General features: G+C 40.7%; 1 protein-coding gene across 3 annotated transcripts in view; it reads left to right on the top strand.

The window, feature by feature from the left end:
* Nucleotides 1-1,372: 1,372 nt before the first annotated feature.
* The window catches only part of ptpn22 (protein tyrosine phosphatase non-receptor type 22), a 31,350-nt gene continuing 8,110 nt past the window's right edge, over nucleotides 1,373-24,612 (top strand). For 2 of the 3 annotated variants that reach the window (XM_066670430.1, XM_066670431.1), the window contains exons 1-16: nucleotides 1,373-2,239; nucleotides 12,411-12,519; nucleotides 12,665-12,741; nucleotides 13,424-13,519; nucleotides 13,697-13,735; nucleotides 14,703-14,774; nucleotides 15,333-15,392; nucleotides 16,150-16,292; nucleotides 18,139-18,205; nucleotides 18,653-18,730; nucleotides 18,877-18,963; nucleotides 20,646-20,776; nucleotides 20,921-21,579; nucleotides 21,981-22,064; nucleotides 24,252-24,335; nucleotides 24,420-24,494. In XM_066670430.1, coding sequence (XP_066526527.1) covers nucleotides 2,138-2,239; nucleotides 12,411-12,519; nucleotides 12,665-12,741; nucleotides 13,424-13,519; nucleotides 13,697-13,735; nucleotides 14,703-14,774; nucleotides 15,333-15,392; nucleotides 16,150-16,292; nucleotides 18,139-18,205; nucleotides 18,653-18,730; nucleotides 18,877-18,963; nucleotides 20,646-20,776; nucleotides 20,921-21,579; nucleotides 21,981-22,064; nucleotides 24,252-24,335; nucleotides 24,420-24,494 — 1,963 coding nt within the window. In that variant the 5' untranslated portion in view covers nucleotides 1,373-2,137. The remainder of the gene's footprint in view (nucleotides 2,240-12,410; nucleotides 12,520-12,664; nucleotides 12,742-13,423; nucleotides 13,520-13,696; nucleotides 13,736-14,702; nucleotides 14,775-15,332; nucleotides 15,393-16,149; nucleotides 16,293-18,138; nucleotides 18,206-18,652; nucleotides 18,731-18,876; nucleotides 18,964-20,645; nucleotides 20,777-20,920; nucleotides 21,580-21,980; nucleotides 22,065-24,251; nucleotides 24,336-24,419; nucleotides 24,495-24,612) is intronic. The other variant, XM_066670432.1, reaches the window with a different exon arrangement.

Here is a 24,612-nt window from a genome sequence, read left to right on the forward strand (position 1 = left end):
CGAATTTGAGCAACTTCGAAATATATTGTTTGAGCTTGATTTTTTTAAAATCTGAATTTATTAACCCTAAATAATAACATGAAAACGTGTTCTTGAAAATTCACGAGTTCTATTCAAGAGCAATTATATTCAGACTCATAATTGTGAAGCAAAATATTCAGAGGTGGAAATCTGAAGACTTAAATTTAAAAGCAACAAAATTCAGACGCATAATTTCAGTGCCAAAAAATTCAGAAGTGCTACAAATTCAAAGGTGGTAATTTTTCGGAGTCTGATGACACAGATTTGATTCGATAGTAATGTGTCAGTCTTCATATAGATGGTTCAATCTGTCTTACTGCTGAAAGTGACCATGGTTTAGATTCCTGTAGGCTGTGTGTGGTACTTCATTTAACTGCCACTAGATGGAGCCAAAAAACAGGATTCTGGAAGATTTCCCGCTCTTCCGATCAACTTTAAACCGCTGAAATCTCTAATGCAAAGAAGATTCACAACCTGAAAATGTTTCCTTAACCTCCTCGTTAAACAAGGTGCTTAATACATTATTTTAAGGTCGAGATGCATCTAATTGCACTAATCCCACTGAGTAGCCCTGGATCTACCCCAGGGCCTCCTCCTAGCTGGTCATTCCTGGTATAACTCCAGTGAGAGACGCCTAGAGAGTGCCCTTATCTCATATCTGACCTCAACTAGAACTTCAGTGTAAAGGAGCAGTATCTTTACACCGACCTTTTTTTTACAGTCTTCATCTACTTTATACCCAGCAAACTATCACTGCATAAGCAACACCTACCTTGTATCTACAATCACAGTCCGTTTCAGCCCCACGGACCATAGAGGAGCACTTTGTAGTTCTACAATTACAGATTGTAGTTCTCCTGTTTCTCTGCATACTTTCTCATTTCGGTTTCACTCTGGTGATGGTGAGGATCACCACAAAACAAGTGTGATTTGAGTGGTGCTCTGACACTGACGTGGTGGTGGCGGCTGTGGATCAGACATAGCAATGCCTGCTAGTCACAACGGGGCTGTGAATAGTTCACCAACAATAATGTAATGGTTGTACACTTTGGGTCAATGATAGAACACCAGGGGGCCTCAAATATCAGAGAACATGTGACATTAATATTTACTGTAGAAACTCGAAACCCCCCCCCCCCCCCCCCCACACACACACACACACACACACACCCCACACACACCTTACACATACTCCCCACCCTAGTGCTAATGCTGCCCAACAGGCCCGGCAACCAAATGCCAGAGCAGTGTCACATTCTTTCTCTCTCTTTCTCTCTCTCTCTTTACTCACGTAATCACCACATACACAGAGACACAACGTACAATATCACACCCAGCGAGAAAGTTTCCTGCTCAGGGGGCAGCTCTAGGACCCAGCGAAACACAGAGCGAGAGAGGGCAGCGGGGGCAAGTGCAGTGAGAGGTGAAAGGACAAGTGAGAGAGACAGACAGAGAAAGGCCGTATGAGAAAGAGCAGAAACACAAGTGGGAGAAGATACAGAGCAAGTGACTAGACGAGAGAGGTCGAGAGAGACAGTGGCTGCGAGGCAAAGAGGAAGAGAAGGAAGAGAAAGAAGAAGTGTCTGAGAGAGACAAACAACAGAGAGAGAGAGACAGATTAATACAGAGCAAGCAGAACAAGATAGAAGCAACAAAAGAGAAAGAGAAGAGGACAAGTGACAGGGGGAAAGGAGAGAGAGAGAGATGTAGACCACAGTGATATTTATAATCTGACCACAGAGGCTGTTGACTGTGAACACCACTACTTCCGTGATGACATCTCCTCAGGCACTTCTTCAAGCGCTCAGTTCCTCAAGCCTCAGGCCAGTTCTCAACGTACAAGTGCCACGAGAAGCTGGGGAAAGACTGGAAGAAAGAGAGTGACAGCAGGAGGAGGAGAGGAGGATTTACTGTGGTGAGAGAGAGAGAGACAGGAAGAGTGTGTGGGGGGAACCACTCTGAGGGGAAGGTGAGAAAAGGGACGTAGAGGTGGAGAAGAAGCAAAAGCAAGAGGTGTGAGAGAGAGTCACATAAACGAACTGCCCTCGGGCGCTCCGTCGGACCCCGTCCTGTGGCTCTGGGACATGACGGTGGGCGCTGTTGGGACACCTGAACCATGGATCAGCAAGCTCAGATTCTAAAGGGCTTTCTGGCTCAGTTCGCCAGGAAGGAGGTGGTGTCGGGGGAAGAGGAGAGTGGATTTGCAGCTGAGTTCTTGGTGAGTCCGTCCGTCCGTCTGTCTGTCTTTTAAGTGTCTTGCTTTCTGCAATGTTGATTTTCTGTGTCTTAAAGCACATGAAACACCAAATAAAGAGAGAGAGAAAGCTCTAAAACTTGGAGGTAACTTCACAGCACATTCTCCAGTGGTAAATCAACACTATTATTACACTAACGGTGTTCATTTAACACTAATAACAGTGTTGATTTAACACTGGAGAATTCGCTGTGTTGGAGGTCAAGTTGTTCCTGTTGAGAAGGTGTTAACGCACTTGCATTTGGAAAATCAACAATGCACTATGACCAGGACTGATAAAACATCTACATACAACTGTATATGTGCCCTGACCACTACTAACGCAACACAATCAAAGCCTGTTTCCCATCGAAAACCCTTGCCATTGGCCCATCTTGCCACATCTGGCTTTGTTTTGAAATGTCTCGCTGTAATACATGAGTATCCAGTACCTCACCGGGCCATGAGCATAAGCCCAAACCAGTGTGCTCTTAAGGCATGGATTTTCAGTTTTCAAACTCCCAAAATAGTGCCCTCTCAAAATTTATCACAGTAAAAAAAGTTATACGTAGGTTCTGTTACTGCAAAGCTGTCCCCAAACTATTGACACGTACGGTACAATAAAATACTTTTACATACACTGTACACTAAGACATATCTGGGAAGTTCCCACAGAAAAACATCTCCATTTTGGTGGATCATTGGGATCCAGGTTAATTTCACGAAGAATGAACCATTAGAAATGCTTCAGAATTGGAATAAAACTTGGAATAAAATCTGTTTACGTTGACGTTTTTTTTGGGGAAAAAAAGAAATGCTTCAAAATGACTTGGAAATACTTTTACATCGACTTCCACTGAACGTTTAGAAGCAGTTTCCTCCTCCTGCAAAGTTACTATTTTGGAGATACGTGTTTTACTTTTGTTTTTTTGGACAGTGACAGTGTATAACAGCCCCCCGGCTCCCCATCTACAAATTGGGATCGTATTTATGGGGGCATTACAAAGTAGTTTTACTTATAAAAACGAATTTCCAAGTTTCTAAAAGTTGGGACACTTCGCAAAATCTAAATAAACGCAGAATGCAACGATGTGTAAGTCATTTAAATGTTTAAATTCAGAAATTGTATATGTTTTTTGAAATATGTGTCTTTGTGATTTGTTGGCAGCAGCGTATTTAAAAAATAATAGGACAATAATAGTGCAGCCAAAGATGTGTAAAGTTGTGTAAAACTAGAATAAATCAGTGGTGAGGTGAAATGGACGTGATTGGGTTTAAAAACGACAGCTCTGAGTCTTTAAGACCCCAGGGGCCAAGACGATGATTGGATGACTGTGATTTTTGGCCCCTCGGGTGACACGTTTCTCTGGGGGAAATCACTGCAGTGGGCTCAGAATCACTTCCCAAAGCATTTGTCTCTGAACACAGCTGTCGCTGCATCCACAAATGCACGTTTAAATTCTATAATGCAAGGACAACATGTATAAACAGGATCCAGAAACACGGTCACCGTCCCTGGGCCTAAGCTCTATTAAGATCTTCTAAGAGCTGTGGAAATGTGTCCTGTTCAGACAAATAAAACTTTGAAATTATTTTTGTAAATGCCTCATCTTCTGGGCTAAAGAGGAGAGGCACCATCTAGTTATAGGCACACAGTTCAAAAGGCAGTATCCATCATGGTGTGGGGATGCATTAGTACACATGGTATGAGTGACTGGCACTGTTAATGCTGAAGGATATATACAGGTTTTAGAGAAACATATTTTTCAAGGCCTTGTTTATTTCAGCAAGTGTTACACTCACCTGGTTCATGGCAGAGCAGCATAAAAGGGAGGTTGCCCATTAATCAATAGCTTATATCCCCAAAAACAGCATGATTTGATTGAATGAGCTGCACCTGGTTCCAGCTTCACTCTGCATTAGGAACAGAAAACACAAAATGGCAGCCGAAAAAGCTAAACATTGACTGGAAAAAAGCAGGGTTTGACAGATTTGACACCTCCCATTCTAAAGAACAGAGGTCCTTCAACTTCCAACTTCACAAGGTCCTTATACATGTCTTCCACTTTCCAACTCGCCCCAAAACACCGAAGATGAAAAAGCACAAATAGAAAGTGAAGAAAAACCAAAACTAAATTTACATTCATTTGTGTTCAGGAGCCCAAGATAAAGCATTCGTCATTACGTTATTAGCACATTTTAGATGCGGAAATGCAGATTATTAGGCTGCAGAAATAACGGCCAGTGCATCAGATGTGGACCGGGGCTTTGACAGAGTTTAAAAAAAAGAGAGACAGACAGTAAGAGACAGTCTACTGTACTTCAACTGTAAGTGTGTTACCACCCACATATACACCATCCACGTCAAAGTGCTCTAGTGCTCATATTAGTGCCAGCGCTTCCTTCTCAATTATTAAATTCAACTGATGTGTAGTGAATGTTTTTATTGGGGATCGTCACAGAGCGATCCACTTTTTCTTCGTCTTTCTGCAGAGGCACTGCAGAAACCAGCCATTTGAAATTTTGTCTGTCTACTTTTCTCATTTAAACACAGTGTGTCTGTATAGGAACATCATTACGTACTCTTTTTATTTACATTATACACAGCATCCCTCTTTATAGCAGTGGGGTTTGTATAATCATTAATTCATAAACATTTGGACATACGATCAGTTTAATACTGACATCATAAATAGTGATTAAAACACACGTGTTGCCCTCTGTCTCTAAAGCAGTGCCCAAAATCATCTGTAAGTTAAAAATTATTAAATTTAATTCAATTATATCATGGATGTAGTTTGGCTTCATCAAAAAGAGTGGTACTTAACGTTAATGTTTTTGACACATTATTAAAATAGTTGCATATTAATGTTGCAACAGTTGTGTTAAGATTAGATGGTTTTATCTCTTTGAATTCAGTAGTTCTTGCCATTTCTTTTCAAAAGTGCGTCAGAAGCCTCCCCCACAAGTGTTCAGCTTTCAGCCCATAGTTACTCCTCTGACTGTTTAAAAACGTGGACTAACAAACATTCAGCTGCAGCCTCACAGATCTGAGCCAAATGTTAAAGAACTCAGCAAAAGCAAAATGGAGTCTATATTGTAGCTCGCCGGCCGGCAGTTACAGTGGCTGGAGTGTCTTAATATAGACTTCCTCTTCTTACCACTGTCTCACCATGCTAGAGCTACGATGAACAGAGAACTACAGGCCTGCCATCTTGTTCCACAGGCATTTGTTTTTCAGTTCTTGTCTGAAACAATGTTTTTAACTCTTATAAATAACGTACACTTGAGAACACAGTGTTGCATTTTAAAGGAACAATACGTATCGTATACCTTTAAGTAGCAAGCAGTATTTATGAATGTGATTATTTATAATCTTTAACTATAAATTGCTTCATAGACCCCTGGATGGGGCGCAGCAGGTAGTGTTGCAGTCACACAGCTCCAGGGGCCTGGAGGTTGTGGGTTCGATTCCCGCTCCGGGTGACTGTCTGTGAGGAGTTGGTGTGTTCTCTCTGTGTCCGCGTGGGTTTCCTCCGGGTGCTCCGGTTTCCTCCCACAGTCCAAAAACACACGTTGCAGGTGGATTGGCGACTCGAAAGTGTCCGTAGGTGTGAGTGTGTGAGTGAATGTGTGTGTGTGTCTGTGTTGCCCTGTGAAGGACTGGCGTCCCCTCCAGGGTGTATTCCCGCCTTGCGCCCGATGATTCCAGGTAGGCTCTGGACCCCCCGCGACCCTAAAATTGGATAAGCGGTTACAGATAATGGATGGACCCCTGGATATAGTTTATGCTCCACTAAGGGGGTCCCCCACAAAGGGGCAGTCGTTTAAAAAATGGTTTAATAAAGATTTTATGATACATCCAGGCCACTAGGTGTCAGGGTAAAGGATTCAGACAATGACTGAACACACTTTTCAGCCATTTTTCACCACTGGATTAATTCACCCACGTGTATATTTGAAACATAAGTACAGTCTATACCCACATGCACTCAATGTACAGATTTACTGTGTGGCACATTTACGCCTGGGTCCCACTGAGAGCCCATGTACCAACCCCCCCAGAATCCAAGTCCAAACTCGCCCATGTCCTAACAGTCCATTACAGGTACCGATTACTACTGAAACATTCATACAATTTATTCATGGATATCTGACCAATGCATAATGTAATAATAACAAATGTGCCTTTTTTATACCCAAAATTATATTTAAATACACATTTATTTAGTGCATGGAACAAAAATATTTGATCATTATGTTTCATCCATTGTTGATCCTGTGTCTGCGTGGGTTTCCTCCGGGTGACTGTCTGTGAGGAGTGTGGTGTGTTCTCCCTGAGTCTGCATGGGTTTCCTCTGGGTGACTGTCTGTGAGGAGTGTGGTGTTTTCTCCCTGTGTCTGCGTGGGTTTCCTCCGGGTGCTCTGGTTTCCTCCCACAGTCCATAAACAGACGTTGGTAGGTGGAAGTGTCCGTAGGTGTGAGTGTGTGTGTTGCCCTGTGAAGGACTGGCGCCCCCTCCAGGGTGTGTTCCAGCTTCGTGACCCTGAACTGGATAAGGGTTACAGACAATGAATGAATGAATGATATTTTAATATATTCATGACAAGATCACATGTAGCCTATTTCTTTCATTACAGTTGGTATTAGTCTGTAATTTTAATGAAGCGTTACTTTGCTATTAATAAGAAGTTTTACATGTTCATTTTTGTAGTTCCTGTGAACCTTCATACATCATATGTCCATGTTTCCTCTTATTTAAATGAAGCTGATCAGCAGTTTTGCTTCACTGGTTGTAGACTGGAGCTAAAAGACTAAAGAAGCTATTCAAAGATATCAGTTTGCACAGGCCTCATGTTCAAATTCTAACACTTACCTCATCCAACATCAAACTGCTGATTCGCTGATCTGAAATAGGTTTGATAAAGTGGTTTTCACACTGCTATTTCTGTTACATATGAAATTAACAGTTATAATCATACGCAGAATAAGATGTAAAATATCCAATGCCAATCAATTAAAGCTTCACATAGGACACACCACACTCTCTTCCCACCTCAACACTAAGGTTGCTGTGGCCGTTTATGATCCGATCAGCAACCAACCACCATTAACAACTATGGTTGCTCGTTGTGCCCAGCCCCTGAGAACCCAAACCGCTCACTGCATCACAAAAACGTTGAAGCTACTTTAGATTACTTAAGTTAAGAAAATATAAATAAGCATGTCATTTAGGCAGAGAGTTTGCATGATGCTAATAGTGTTGTTTCATTCCTGCATCAAATTTGTTAGGTTTTAATGGTCAGCACCACCACAGAGCACGTACTGGATCATTCTCAATCCTGAAACAACATTGACATGGTGGTGGCATGTTGGTGTGTGTTATTCCGACACGAGTGGATAAGAGCAGTGCTGCTGGCCACTCAGACAAACTAAACGGTCTGGTCCACCTCGTAGATGTAAAGTCAGAGACAGTAGCTCGTCTGTGGCTGCACGGTTTGTGTTAGTCTTCCTCTAGTCCTTCATTGGTGGTCACTGGGCTCCAACACGACACAACACACACTGGCACGCAACCACCATGTCAGTGTCATGGCAACGCCTAAAGTTTGCTGGAAGACTTTTTTAAGGAAAACCCAGAAGACGACTTGTGTTTTACGCAGCAGCCTACATTGCTCTAACTAGCTCCAATGTAAAATAAGCAAGAGGTAGATTTTTGCTTTAGTGTTTTAAACTTTCCACGTTTTAACATGAACATATTCAAAATAGGGGCGGCACGGTGGCACTGCAGGTAGGTGTCGCAGTCACACAGCTACAGGGACCTGGAGGTTGTGGGTTCGATTCCCGCTCCGGGTGACTGTCTGTGAGGAGTGTGGTGTGTTCTCCCTGTGTCTGCGTGGGTTTCCTCCGGGTGACTGTCTGTGAGGAGTGTGGTGTGTTCTCTCTGTGTCTGTGTGGGTTTCCTCCGGGTGACTGTCTGTGAGGAGTGTGGTGTGTTCTCTCTGTGTCTGCGTGGGTTTCCTCTGGGTGACTGTCTGTGAGGAGTGTGGTGTGTTCTCTCTGTGTCTGTGTGGGTTTCCTCCGGGTGACTGTCTGTGAGGAGTGTGGTGTGTTCTCCCTGTCTCTCCCCTCCAGGGTGTATTCCCACCTGGACCCACTGTGACCCTGAACTGGATAAGGGTTGCAGATAATGAATGAATGAATATTCAAAATGAAATTTTAAATGCAAAGCATCTATCCGTCTACTATCTATCTAAACTGTGACGATACATTTCAGTGTCACTTTAGGCAAGGCAAGTTTATTTATAGAGCACCTTTCATACAGAAGCAATTCAAAGTGCTTTACAAAAAAAAAAAAAAGAAATAAAACAGTTAAATTAAAAGCCAGAATAAAATCATAAAAGTAAAATAAAACAATTACATAAAAAGAGTAAAATGATTAAAACAATTTAAAATGATACAATAAAAGAAAAGAAATAAAAGTGCAGAGTATTTTAAACCGAGCTGTAGCTGCTCAAACAGGAATGTTTTAAGTCTTGATTTAAAAGTGTCTAAAGTCAGGGTTCTTCTAATGTTCTCTGTCTGGTTCCATTTAAAAGCGGCGCCGGAGCTAAACCCTGCCTCTTCTTGTTTAGTTTTGACCTGAGGCAGCACTAACTGACTAGTTCCTAAAGATCTGAGAGCTCTGCTCGGCTCATATCTTTGTAGCAGATCTGATAAATACACTGGTCCTACTGGTGCCTTCAAGAGTAACCATCATTACTTTTAATATTTGAACAAAAGTATACCTTCCTGTAATTGAATTGTAGGTTTCTTAAAAAAGTATTACTTTCACACGCACCATTTCAACTCAGAGGCTTTTATTTTGTTTTTATATTCGAAAATGTTTTATTAGGAAACCTTACAGATATTATCAGTTACTTACATTATATTTATTTACATTTAATTGTATTTAAGGGGTGCTCAGTTTGGACTTTGAGAAAAATACAATACTCATGAAGGTACAATTGCACTATAATTGTAGTGAAATAAATAAATGGTCCCTGTATTCTATATTTATTGCTGAGGGTTAGCAGTAGGCTACATTCATTAAAAAAAAAAAGAAATAAACAAACATCCTTGGTGTGCTTCGATATTTTTTTAATCAGCTAATATCACTTGTTAGCCACATGTGCAAACTAGCAGTTTGAATCTACCACAGGACCTTACATCATTACACAGTACATGTAGTATTGGTGAAGTGAGGGTGTGTTCAGTACTTTCAGTGTGAGAAAGTGACTGGTGCTCTGTGGTCTGGACCATGCTTCATCAGCTGACCACAGCTGGAGGGGGTATGGAGCAGCTTCAGATGAAACCCAGGCTAAGCACTCGCCAGATGGACGTCCTGTTGGTCACCAGCAGCTGTTTGGCTCCTCGTTCACATAAAGAGAGCTCTCTTTCCTTCTTGGCTAGGCTGGATGGACTTTGCTCATTAGCAACGCAGCATTAGTCTTAGCTAAACTGCCCATGAGTGTGACTTATTCACTGAAGGAGCCCATTGAGTATCTAATGCCACATGGTCACTACCCTCAAAGTCTCAGAATCATTGTACTAATCACGTTACAGGACATTTATTGCTTGTGACTGCTTGTTGCTGCTGTAGCAATATGCAAACTGTGAGAAATTTGTAGTGGAGGCTTGTACTACACTGGGTTTCAGCTGATGATCCCACAGACCGGTTAATAACAAGGCTATATGATTTAAAATAAGCCTAGTAAATAGCCAATTGAGTAAACTTTTTACAGCTGTTATATAAGCGCTTGTGTTTTGAAGCTACACATTAGGACTGGTGGTGTATGTGATGGGTGGTAGGCTTATTTGCAACTATTCAAGTTTTTACATACGTATTTATAACACTCTCTGGATGTTTTCTCATCACTTGCTAGCGTCGCAGTTTGTTTGTTTGTGCGCGAAACCAATCTGAAGTTTTTACAAAGCCCCAGTGTCTGTAAATGAGTAACAAAAACAAAGTGGATCGGTCAGGTTTGCTAGTCCCTCTCTTTCTCTCTGCTCATGGTGGAGAAAATGTAGTCTGTAGTTTTTTACAAATGAGTCTCTGTGGTAATTAGAAACTTACAGACATTACAATTCCATCTATGTACAAACAACGGTTGTTTGTTTTCTCAAACATACCACACCAGCTTAAAAGACATCATCATTCAAACTGGTTTAATGCGAAAGTGTTGAAACCGTTGTTGGAACTTTCGCACAGAATTAAAAGGATTTCATGTTATATATTTCTTTTTTTTGCACCATCTGGCTTTAGATGGATGTCTGGTTTTTTTCATCCCCACTGTGATCAAGAACGAAGCGTATCACACCAAACCACTTTTAAAGACTTGTTTGTGTTTTAACTTGCAATAAATGTGGCAAACTGAAAAAAAAAGACAAAACCCACTAAACTGTTTTCACATTTCTTGATCTTTTTACTGAAAATAAAGTACCAAATGTCCCGCTCATCATCAAGTGAGCTGCTTCTCACTTGAAAGTTCACTTTTGTCCTCATTACAGCTGTGTGGCTACACATCAGATTATATCTGCACTTAAACCACATGTACATTTAGCTAATTTATGAAAATATCAACTTTGGTGTTTACAGGAAGTGATAAAATCAGTCACGTCAGCTTCATGATTTAAAATACACACGATAAACTCACTTGCCAATATGTCAAATATGTCATAAAACACTGACGCAAGCAAAGACCTTTAACGAATCAGCTTGAGAGCATGGAAAGTTTGCCCATCCGTGAGTACTTGATTTCGTTAGAACATAGTTTAAGTAGTGAGCAAATACATACAGCAGCTCATGAGCCAATGGTTGTCCTCGTGGGTGGAGTAAAATAGTTTACATTACAATGGTTGAAAGCAACAAAATATGAAATGAACAAACGGATGTAGCTTTTGCTTTTCAGAAGGTAGTGATGTGTTTGAGGTGTGATTCTTTTCGTAAAACACTGGTAGAATAAATGACCATATGCATAAAAGTACAAGGTTTGTTATATGCAGTTATTATAGTTATTTACATGTTTATCAATGATATAGCGGTAGGTATTGAGTATTTTCTTTTTATTTCTCCAACCACTCATGGATCAGTGTAGTTTAAGTTGATCCACATGTCTACCAGATTAAACCAGATTTTAACAACACTGGGCTTTCACTAATGTGAAATCTAGCTAAATCAGTTTTTGTGAAGTCTGAAAATAAACTAACTAATGCAAGCAGGTTTCTGACCTTCACAACCTCCGGCCCTTTGCACTGTAGCAGTTACTGCAGAAAGAACAGAAAGCACTTCAAATAAAGGAGGTTTATAAATGTTCCATAGTGATTGCTCAAAGACGCAACATGGTTGTTCTCCTTGCGTACAAGTGAGCTGTGGTCGGAAAGTTATCTGTCATGATGGTCTCAGTTTCACTGGGCTGGCAATCTGAGGGGAAACCGATTGCTCTCTGTAGTATACATAAACACACACAGTCTCGCACACAGACGCTCACAAATATTCACAAACATCAAAAACCCTCAACCCCGTTTCCTCTCCAATAGTGGCCTTGTTGTTGTGTGATTTTGACTAGGTAACACTTTGCTGAAATATCATACATAGAATTTATGTAAATTCAACTAGATTCACTACAATGGATAAAAAACGTGAGTTACTAAGCACACGTGACATGAATTTTCCATGACAACCTGCAGAATTAGTGGAACAAATGCAAACCTATCCCCCACTGTGTTGCTTTTACATCACTTATAAGACGTATTCACCTAATCAGTGCATGTGGATATTTATTTAAATTAATTACCTGCAAATTTGTGTCAGAAATAAATACTAGCCAACTCAAAATGTAACCAGATAGATGATAGATAGATAGATACTTTATTGATCCCCAGGGGAAATTTAACAAGCGCTTCTACCAACTAATTCAATGTCAGCAAACTTTGGGTTGAACATTCTGCATTCTCCCATAATGCATCAGTTGCCCTAGCTTTCTTGATGTGTTTACATTTGTTGTTTAATTATGTTTATGCCTGGATCTCCAACGTGAGCAATTCAACTTTGTGTTGTTTTACACTGCCCATCGGCACCCCGTTCAGTGTTGTACTGAGAGTCCGCTTTTCCTTCAGAAACTGAAGAGGCAGTCCACCAAATACCGCACGGACAAGACCTACCCCACCAAAGCTGCAGACAAGCAGGAGAATGTGAAGAAGAACAGATACAAAGACATCGTTCCATGTAGGTGAAACCTTTAAAAATGCTTTTGATCGTTCTCGTTGAAGGATGGCTACTCAGATTTTAAGTCACAGTGGGTCACATCGGTCGGTGTCTGCCCTATACGTCAAACAGGAGTCACTGATGATTGTGAATGATTTCTCCACAGTTGACCACAGCAGAGTGACACTTTCTCTGAACACGTCCAAAAATGACAACGACTACATCAATGCCAATTTCATCAAGGTAGGTGCTCTGTGGAGGCTACCAGTGTGATGGGCCTTTGTTTTCTGTTAAACTATAAGGAAACGAGAAGTTAAAGTTCTGAGAAGAGAGTTGAGTAAAGCCATGTTTCTGGACCTCAAGCATTTATAAACATTACAATAATAATATTGCTGTCATGGTGAAAACCCATATCTCTATAACAGTTTTTAATATGAGAGGCTGAAATGTATTCCTACTATGTTGAGCTGTTAGAGAGCAATTAGGGGTGAATGGTAAGGGGTGGGCACATTGCCACAAAGATTAACAAGTTGAGATGAAACTAACTGAATAACTACAGGTTAATTAGTGTATGACGTTCTGTACTGATTTGTATAAATGCATATTTTTATGCATTTTCCAGGTAAAATTGGCAGATAACGTGAATGTAAATGTGCTTTCATTGCCATTGCACAACATACAACCAAATTGTGCCTCTACGTTTAACTCATCTATGTCAGTGAATGCACACACAGAGTGGTGTGCAGTCATTCCAGTGCCTGGGGGGTATTTGGTGGTTTGCTAAAGCGTACCTCAGCTATGGATTTCACTTCCCAGCCGGTCGAGGGGACTTAACCAGTGAACATCCAACCCCCAAACTTACCTTTCCCCTGCTACAATTATGAATCACAGACATTAATCCCATCTCCTTTCTCCCAAATTTCAGGGTGTGTTCGGCCCAAGGGCGTACATCGCCACACAGGGACCCCTGCCAAACACGGTTGTGGATTTCTGGAGAATGCTTTGGGAGTATAATGTGCAGGTAATCACTTTGTTATTTGAGATCAGCAAAGTTTGAAAGTTGGGATGCATAAAAAACACAAAATGAATTAAAGAAAATATCTACAGGATATATATATATATATCTCTATCAACCACAATCGGAACTCTGTTTTGTCTCTCTAACACTCTCTCTCTCTTGCTCACCTACCTTTCTCAGGTCATTGTGATGGCTTGCAGAGAGTTTGAAATGGGCAGAGTAAGTCTGAACTTTACATTTTATTTGAATATATGCATATTTAATTTTTTTATTAATTTTTTTGTTTTATGAATGTACAGGGGTTGGACAATGAAAGTGAAAGACCTGGTTTTAGACCACAATAATTTATTAGTATGGTGTAGGGCCTCCTTTTGCAGCCAATACAGCGTCAATTCGTCTTGGGAATGACATATACAAGTCCTGCACAGTGGTCAGAGGGATTTGAAGCCATTCTTCTTGCAGGATAGTGGCCAGGTCTCTACGTGATGCTAGTGGAGGAAAACGTTTCCTGACTCGCTCCTCCAAAACACCCCAAAGTGGCTCAATAATATTTAGATCTGGTGACTGTGCAGGCCATGGGAGATGTTCAACTTCACTTTCATATTCATCAAACCAATCTTTCACCAGTCTTACTGTGTGTATTGGTGCATTGTCGTCCTGATACACGGCACCGCCTTCAGGACACAATGTTTGAACCATTGGATGCACATGTTCTTACTGGTGCAATGTGCAGTTAATGAAGATTGGCCACCAGGCTGCTCCAATTTAGCCATTGGTTTGTGTCCTAGCTCCTCTAGGATTGCTGATTGGGATACTAGACGGTTGTGGGCTTAACACACACTCTCACAAGTATTTATAATTACAGAGAAATGTGTAAATTCAAGCTAATTTCTGTTTTTGACTGAAAACCTAAAGAAAAGTATCCTCTGCTACACATGCTAAATAAAAAATTAGCAAAACAAGTTAGCAAAACAAAAAATTAGCTGCATAACTAATTTAATATTATCAAGTTTAATTTTGTAATATATATTATATCACCCCCTGCAAATCCCCCCTTGAAATTACACCAATGATAACATTTCTTTATCCACGAATCTACTATATTCCACCTGCTTCAGTTTAGTAGAATGCACACTGAATGTATATATGTTTAAAGCACATCATGAATCATGGTTGTTTTTCACAGAAAAAGTGTGAGAGATACTGGCCTGAGTCTACTGCCGATACATTTGTGTGTGAACCCTTCTCCGTACGCTGTGTGAGTGACACTTCCTTCTTTTGCTCACACCACATTTCCTGAACTTTTAATGCAAACAGCACTGAAAACCACCCATTGATCTAACGTATAAACCTCTGTAACATTTAGACTAAGCCTGAACACTAAACAAAGACTTTTTGCTCACTGTAATCTGAGCTAGAACATGCACCATGATGGGCGTAGAGTAAAAAGTGCAATAAGTAGCACAGACCACAGTTCACATAATTCAACAGACATTATACTGACACTTGTTGGCCTGGATGTGTCAGAGGTTTTGTACAAAACCTATTTGGTGGACCATTCTGTTTAAACATGGCTGCTTTCCCTGAGTGGGAACCACCCTAAGGAGCAAAATCTGGTTCATTCTGGGACTAAAAAGCAATTACATTTTCATGTAAATTAACAATAGAAAAACAACACATATTTAAAATACAAAAAACAATGACTTCACAATTATTTTTACCACTTTTTACTGATAAATTTTTTTGATTGCTCCCATTAAGTAATAACAAGCCGTTTTCATAAGAAGTTCTGTTTATTTGTTTGGCTCTGATGCAGGAATCAGAAGTGAATAAAGGAGATTATGTGACAAGGATCCTGAGAGTGACCTTCAAAAAGGTAAGGATTGTAATAAAAAAATAAATAAAATCAATGATAGGAAAATAATCAAACAATTCTCTTGGTCAAAATTAAACTTCTTAAATGCTTAAATCTAAAGGAATCTGAAATAGGAGGTTACTTTTATCATTTTTTTATAATTAAAAGAAAACAAATTGACAATGAAAAGTAGATCAGAAATTGGGCAAAATTAATTATACTTCCATGAAAATGTCATTTTTATTTTGTAAAATTATCATTGTTTTAGTTGGGACACTTTATTTAATAATGACAGCAGAACATGAAAAAAGTGGTTGTCATATTGATGAACATTTGTGAACCAGTTTGACCCCCTGTAGTAGGGTCATTTTGCTTTAAGACTTTTTTAAGACAAGTTGTGTCCAGCTCTGGTGCTGTTCTGAACAGTTATCTGTTGATGCCTCTGCTCATGTCTGTCCTTCTCTTCATTTTTCCTCTGCTCTGTCCCCATCTACACTTTCTCTGATAAAAGTTAATAATACACATCATTAAACAAAAATATATAAAAAAAAATTTGGTTTCTTTATGGGTTCTAAAAACGCTTTATGGGTTCTTTTAAAATGTTATGGATCCACAAAGTGGTTGGTTTAGAAGAAGCAAACAAGAAAATGGGAACCACAGCAGTACAGAAGTCCATAGTATTGACCTATTTCCAATATTAACCCACACCCCCACCCTGTTTTTTTTTGGCTTACATTGCTTCTTATTATAGTGGAGTGTAATCCTGTTATTCTTCCAGACAACTCGGACCCTGAAGCAGCTGCACTATATGAACTGGCCTGATCATGGTGTACCTGACTCCATCCAGCCTATCCTGGATCTGATAGAAGAAATGCGCATTTACCAGGAGCATGAGGATGTGCCCATCTGCATCCACTGCAGGTAACCCACCCTAAGCCCTTATTGAATTCTGGTGAAAGATTAGGCCTAAGTCAAGTAAAGTCTATAATCAAGAATAAAATGTTAAACTTTTGAAATTACACAAGAGACAAAAGTGTCTGCACTTTAAAGGTTGGTTTCCAAACACCGTGTTACACAGGAAGTGTGTGCTAGTGGTTGACCAACAACACACAAACACTTTAGACACACGCCTCATCCAACAAAGCCCAGACACAGAAGCTGAATTCATTTGTGCACAAACGGCATATAATATACAATGTGCTCATACAAAATGTCTGCAAGAATCTAACTCCACAAATAATTTCTAAGAGCTTTACAAGAAAGGCAAATTCATATACAATATTTAGCAGGCGTCTAACTGCTGCTACAGACCATTAGCATGAAACTAAAGACAGATAAAAAGATTCAGAGCATTAGCATGAAACTATCACCACAGGTAAAATGAGCAGAAATCTACTCTAAGGTAATTCCTACAATGAATGAAGTACTACTTTAGGCAAAAGTTTCAGAACATTAGCATGATACTTATTTATGATAAAAAGCTACAAAACATTAGCATGATTACCTGAGATTACTCAAGTCTAATCTCAGGTAAAATTTCTTCAGAACATTAGCAAGATTTTAGCTAAATTAGCAGTTGCCTAGCATGATAATGAAGCATCTTACTTTATTAGCAAGTGTAAATTTTGGGGTAGAATGCTCAAGAACATTATCTGAAGTATCTTAATGAAGCATTAGCAGGAGTTTTACCTTCAGTAGAATGCTCCTAGTAAGGTTCTGAAGCAGATTAGGTTCATAACAAAGTTTTGAAATCCTTTACCCTAGGTTCCTAATACCAATATGTTGTACTCTCTGAAATATAGTTCTTCATAGCATTAGCAGTAGTATAATCTGGAGCAGAGTGTTTGCAGGACACTAGCATGTGCCTAAGCCAGAGTACAATATATCAGATAAGCTTTACCTGTGAGTGCCATTATTATTTGCAACTAGGGAAAATAATTGTAACAGTCCCTGAATGCAAAGTATGAAAATGATATATTTAATAGTTCAACAGCTGTTACTCTGGTACACCCAATGTACACGGGTCTGATTGTGCCACTCTCACAATCTGACGACACTGTTCCAATGAATTGAGCAACACTGCCATGTCTTTTTTGGCATGACTTGCATAATTTCCAGCGTTGATGCTTCATAGTTTTCCACTGGCTTGACAAGAGTCCTACAAGGTGTTTTGTAAAAAAAAGTCACTCTGATGGTCTTCATTATTCAGTATCGATACACTTTACCCAGGGAATGGACTTCACCCATAGATGCCATACTATGTTTAGCATGCTTTTTTGCTACTACTGAAGGTTCCTTTATGAGTTCAGGCCATATGCCATAACCCCAGTTGTCTTGAAAAAGACAGGAAATAGAATGAAAAAACACCCTTCTGAAATCATTTAAACAATCTGACTTACTTTCTCCCCACTATATTCAGTAGATTATCAAGTTATCCAAGCTCAGCAGGCCTTTATTTTTTAGATAGTTCCTTCAAAGTGCAAACTACCATGCCATCAGCAGGGATATGAGCAGTAGCCTGGTCTGAAGCAAGTGATTGTGTTCAGAAATCTTTCATAAGGGTCCCAGGTTGCTTGGTTTCTTTAGAGAAATGTTCCTTTTCAAGTCTCACTCTTCTGCTGATTCAGGAGCAACCTACAGTGAGAATAAGTCACACTATCACTTTTTAGAAGAACATCTTATCAGTCTGGTGTGTGCTAACGCTAAGGGACTGTGGCGTGTTTTGACTGCACTCCTAATATCTCCTTGTATCTTTGGGGATTTGCAGTGCAGGCTGTGGAAGGACCGGAGCCCTTTGTGCCATTGACTACACTTGGAACCTGCTAAAAAGTCTAGTAAGTACAGCTCTTGAAGGAGTCACAGGCACATTCTGGCATCCATTCTCTTTCCACTGAACAGGCTCTTGTTACGCATTCTGAAAAACGAGATCATCCGCACCCAGGGAACAAACTCACATGAAGTGATAAGGTTTCATTTAATCTAGAAACTGATTTAAAATGCAACCAATTATAAAGATGTGTTTTTAAAAAGCTGTAAATAATTCTCACATTGAAAATGCAATGATTGCACAAAGAGAACTAAAACAATTGATATGATTTATTTATTGAGGCTTCAGTATTAGAATCGTTAAATTACACAATTTGCACCTTTTTCTGCATATGTTTGTCCAACATTACCTCGAAATTCAATAATTAAAATTAGGTCTCTCACTTTTGCACAATTCTGTGTCTAGAGAAGTTGTTCAGAGATGTTAATGCTATGGATTGCTGACTTGTGTTTAGAAAGTCCCAGAGAGCTTCAGCATCTATGAATTGGTTCAAGATATGAGGACACACAGGCCTTCTTTAGTCCAAACTAAGGTAACACCACCGTCCATTTGTCTCATGCTAAATGTCTTCCTCTAAACACCTTAGGAAACTGTACACTGACTGCAGCAGATCAAGAATAGTTCAGCAGTTGCATTTCCTTGTGTTAAAATAAATCTTTGTCTTTGTTCCTCCTGTAGGAGCAGTATGAACTGGTGTACAGAGTCATTAAATTCCTGTTCGAGAGGTATATACAAATGATGGAGCAAGACGTCAGTAAAGAGAAGGTGAGATTACATATGTGTTTCACTGAAACAAACGAACAAAACTAGAAATGGTTTGCCCATTAAAGAACTGGTTTCAGATTTGCTGAGAAACACATAAATTCCCCTAAAAAAATAAGTGATCAAATATATACTGTTGGCGGCACGGTGGCGCAGCAGGTAGTGTCGCAGTCACACAGCTCCAGGGGCCTGGAGGTTGTGGGTTCGATTCCCGCTCCGGGTGACTGTCTGTGAGGAGTTGGTGTGTTCTCCCCGTGTCCGCGTGGGTTTCCTTCGGGTGCTCCGGTTTCCTCCCACAGTCCAAAAACACACGTTGCAGGTGGATTGGCGACTCGAAAGTGTCCGTAGGTGTGAGTGTGTGAGTGAATGTGTGTGTGTCTGTGTTGCCCTGTGAAGGACTGGTGTCCCCTCCAGGGTGTATTCCCGCCTTGCGCCCAATGATTCCAGGTAGGCTCTGGACCCCCCGCGACCCTAAATTGGATAAGCGGTTACAGATAATGGATGGATGGATATATACTGTTGTGTGTACATGTCAGTGAATAAATATGCACTACAACACGCTCAACTTTTGTTCAGAATCAGCTTCTTATCACTGGTAAAGACGCGGCTTTCCTCTCAATCATTCCCACAGCTTCACAGTGCTTTAAACAGTGAGGACGCTGAGCGTCCACAGAGTTCAATAGCGAAGCAGCGAAACGAGTCATTGGATAAATGCTGGGCTTTGTCCCGCCCATCGGACGCTCAGCGTCTCTGGTGGTCTATGGGGCAGTGGGCTGGCCTCGGCTGGCCCGGACGCTCAGCTTCTGCATGATGATTGGATGATCTGTCTGAGGCTGAATCCCTTTTTGATTGACAGCGAAATGAGCGAATAAGCGACCCTTTGGTGTAAAGATCCGTGGGAGCATTACATTTTCATTCTGTTTAACCAGAGTTGTTCAATCAGAGTTGAACCAGACTTTCTTAAACCTCTTAGTGGCATTTTCTTTGTTAAAAACGACTAGTGACAAATCGAGCTTCTATTTCTGGTGGATTTTTTGAAGCTGCTTGTGTTTGGAGACTGACTTCTATCACTCTTTCGGACTTCTATCGCAGTTTCTGTCCAGCGGGTGCTGCTGAGCCCCTCCATCGTCACAAAGCACTCACAGGCAGACACACTTCACATGGGCCAAGGCCGTTTAAGCAGCCTAGCTCTGCTGGCCATTGAGAGGACACTAGTCAAGTCCCTGGAAAAGACGCCTTGTTGGTACGACAGGGTCACAGATCATTTTCTTGAAAAGGAACGGAGGGTAGAATTTACGTATAAATAAAGAGACACATTTTATGATGTAGGCTGAAATTGAGCTTCCCCTCCTTGAAAGACCAGCATCAGCAACTGGTCTATAGGAATGAATTAGCAGGGAATATGATGTTCTGGATTAGCCACACAGCAGCCCAGGTTCATAATGCGTTGGACAGCGTGGTGTTAAGCTTCCTCAAATTAGGTGGAGAAGCAGTGGGAACACATTCCCTACAGATATCAAGCACTACTCAGCAAGTCTGAGATTGGTTGGAGCACTATTTGCAAAGGAGATGTATTTGACAAATATTGGTGCTAACCTCAGTAATGTTCTGGAGGTTCTTGTGTTGTGACGCTTAATGGAAACCTCAGCTTTTTTGACTGAATAATTCATTTTAACACCTTGCAGGTCCCATCCGCCCCATCTCCCATCCCAGAAGACAGCGACAGTGACATTGGAGACCTCATGGAGTTTGAACTAGACCCAGAACCAAGGCTTGCTTTAATGAACTCCAGCCTGCAACCATACTTTGAGAACAGGTACAATACAGCAGCACTTTGAATCAGAAACTGAGAACTGAAATTCGATTCCGTCATACCTAGAGATTCCCCTCCTTAGTTTCTGCATGTCTCTGCTGTCTACACATCAGTGGTGTAATTTGTCTGATTCTGTCATCTTCACAGGTTTTCCGAAAAGGAAATTCCTATGGCCGTGTCTAACCATGTTGCACCAAAGGTCTACACCTATCAACTTCCTCATTCACCACCACTCAGCCCAATGGTCACCACACAGCAATCGGCAGACGTGTCTAATGCAGTTAATAGTTGGTGTACAGCACCAAACTCCACGGCAGCTCCAAGTTCACTGCAGAACACAGATTTTGGACACTATGTGCCCCCATTGGCAATTGAATCGACAATGAAAAAACAAACGAATTCTGTTAGTGTAAACATTCCCATCAAACCGCCACGATCCCAGGAACCCGGTAAGAATCAGAGAATTTTGGAACAGGCAACAGTGAACAATATCGTCCCTGCTGTGGCATCCCACCATTCACCAATGATACAGAAACACAGCCCCGAACACAGACCTTTGAACCAGGCGGAACTGACCAGTGTTTCCACTGCAGCTGATCATCTCCAGATTACCGAAATCAACTCTCTTTGTCTTACTGTGGAGGATCCGTATTTTGGGCCAGAATCTCCAGTATCCACTGCTAATATTTGTGCTTCAGCAGAAGACATATCACTCACGGAGACCAGCTGGACTCAAAACCCCTGCTTCAATGGTCCCATTTTGACCCTTAATGACCAGCCTCTTGAGGCACCAACGCTGCAGGAAGGTGAGATTACTGCCACCGCAGGATTTGACTTTAATCAATGTGGAAAGTAATTAACCCAATTGTTAGTCTTAGTTTAATTACGTCATTATTATGATTTTTTTGTATGATGTCATTATGTGTAAAAGTTCTTGCCCCCCTAATCAACCGACATGAGACATGAGAAGCTAACCACTGCATCTTTTCAAGCTGGAGGACAGCACCAACTCCTTGGATATGTCACAACATATAGATTCCTTTGCTGACTAGCACTCTCCTCTCCGTGATGAGGGGATAAGGGCAGCCATCGTATTTACCCACAGAGTAAATTAAGCCTGTTCTGGGCAATTCTGTGGAACAGACCAATATATAGTACAGTGAACACTATTATAATGCCCTCTTGTTGTCTGTATGTTGGTGATCAGGTGTGACTACACCCTTATCCAGTGAGGACAGTCCTCCCCCTCTGCCAGAGAGAACACCCGAGTCCTATGTTCTGGCTGATGAAGGTGAGTTAAAGTGTAGTGTGTTGAATTGGTCACATCTGTGGAATGCCGTAGTGTTTTGTTTGCTGTGTGCACTCCTCTGGTGGGAAAAATGTCATCGCACCTCTGTTGACCTTGGCCGAGTTGTGTATTGCGAGGTTCGGCTGTTGGAGTAATTTTGTAAACAGTCAAATCTGTTCAAGCTTCCAGCGCAGTGTCTGTGGGGCAAAACTATAATTCAAAGAGCATTGGAAGTGTAGTTTATAGTTTTATATAGCCAAAGTGTGCAGTTAAAATATTATTTAGACGCCAATTTCACAGAGAAATTACAGCATAGGAATGTCCTGCGTTCCAGAAAACTGGTGTTTTAGAAGATAAACTGTAGGGTAATGGTATAAAATACAGGATTTTGCAAAACTCAGAGACTACCCCTTTGTTATATTTCTGGCAAAATAACCGTTAACTTCCAGTGAATCATTTTTAAGAGATATATCTTATCTAGTAAAATGTGTATGTATGTGAAAAAAAATAATCAGAACCATTAAAATATATGTTTAAACAAAGCCTGGTAAAGCACCTACCTGTCACCAGTTGAGGATGGAGATAAGCTAAAAAATGTAAGGCTGTGTATACTTATTACTTTAAGTCACTGGATTAACTTGAATGGTGAGACAATGCAGTTGACTTTTAAGAATGAACTTTGAAGGTTTGGAAGGTTTGAAGGTTGCTGCAGAAGTGAAAGCTGGTCTCTGAAAAAGGCAGAGCGTGGAAACATTGACTATTTGCACAATGTATATTTTGTGAATTTTTACTTAGTCATAAATCCAAAGTGATGTCATGAGTATTTTTTAATGTAGAAGAGTTCACTGGCGGTGTTTAAACCGGCGGCAATATTCTGGCTAATTTTCCTAGAAGTAAATGACAGACACATGAAGTCCCTGTTCTGTTTAAAACTCCATGACTCAAGTTCTTGGATTGTTTTAATACTATTTTCAGTCTTCACGATCATCCGTATATGAAGGAGAGCAACTTCTCTGAAAATTCTGAGAATAAAGTTGGAATAATTCTGAGAATAATGTCAGAAATACTTGTAAATGATATATTTTGTCACCTACAGGCCTAGTCTAATACATGTAAATAATAAAAAAGCCCCTTGAAAAAACCCGCGAAGTAGCGAGGGATTACTCTATTCTCAGAATTTTCCGACATTATTCTCAGAATTATTCAGACTTTATTCTCTGATTTTATTTATTTTTTTATTATTTTCAATGCCATGGCCATAAAAATCAGTCGTATCAACACCATCCATTTTTACTGCTGCCAATGCATTGATATTGCAGAGCTGAACAAACTTAGAGGAGGACACTCCCAAATTCTTTAAAGTTATCTAATGGCATTTGCTCCGGTATCCTCCCACAGTCCAAAAACACACGTCGGTAGGTGGATTGGCGACTCACTGAGGGAATGTGTGAGTGTGTGTCATCCTGCAAAGGACTAGTGCCCCCTTCAGGGTGTGTTCCTACCTTGCACCCAGTGATTCAGGGTAGGCTTCGGACCCACCGTGACCCTGAACTGGATAAGCACTTACAGACAATGAATGAATGAATGGACGAATTATTCATTCATTCTTTACATTGAAGCAGGTTTTTCAAACTCTAAATAACTTCATTATCAAAAACACACACACACAAAAACTGTAATGGGTTTTGTGTACTGCATTGTTCAGATTTAATTCCCGTGAAAAAATGCACAGTGCCCCTTTTCACTTCCTCTCAGCTGGTAGTTACATTTCAGTTCATAAAAGCAACACAATGGATTTGAGTTTCAGGACCCTTTTCATTCAGCGGCAACTCAGAATTACGTCATCTACAAACGCTAGCAGTTTTTACTTATTAAAGAAAGGCGGTCCTGCTCATTGGGCTGGTTATCTGAGTAATGTTCCTTGGGCTGTGTGGGCTCACAGAGCTCATCTACCCAATGATGATGGATTGTATATTTAATGAGAGATATAACATCAGATAATTCCACTCAAGAAATGGAATGCAGCACAACCCACATTACAAAATGTTCTGCTGCATGTTTTGTGCATTTAAATATTTCACCAGAGAAGTCACCAGTTCCAAACCTACATCAGTCTGTTTTCCAAAGCAGATTACACATTGATATAGTAATAAATGCATAGCATCTTAGACTTGTGTCTTTCACAAACAGAAAAGCCTGTGGTGGACCCGAGTCTGACCACCAGCCTGGTGGTGGACATCCCATCCGACACTGCCTCTGGACCATCGGCTATAGGTGAGTGGCTGAAAACAAAGACAAAGAAATTTGAGAACGGTTCTTAAGTTGCTGTTTTGCGGATATTTATGAAGAATTTCTCAGCAGGGAGCCCCCCGTCTCCAGCACCCCCTCTGCCTGAAAGAACTCCAGAGTCCTTTGAAATGGCTACTGATGAAGGTAGGACAACAGCAGGTTTTGTGACATGCTCAAAGTTCCTGGACATTCGTTCGGAATACACGACTTTCATAGTATTTCAGTGTAAAATGATCCAGAAGAGTAGCAAACAGGGGACTAT

The sequence above is a fragment of the Hoplias malabaricus genome, chromosome 5 (assembly GCF_029633855.1).
Source record: "Hoplias malabaricus isolate fHopMal1 chromosome 5, fHopMal1.hap1, whole genome shotgun sequence".
NCBI lineage: Eukaryota > Metazoa > Chordata > Actinopteri > Characiformes > Erythrinidae > Hoplias > Hoplias malabaricus.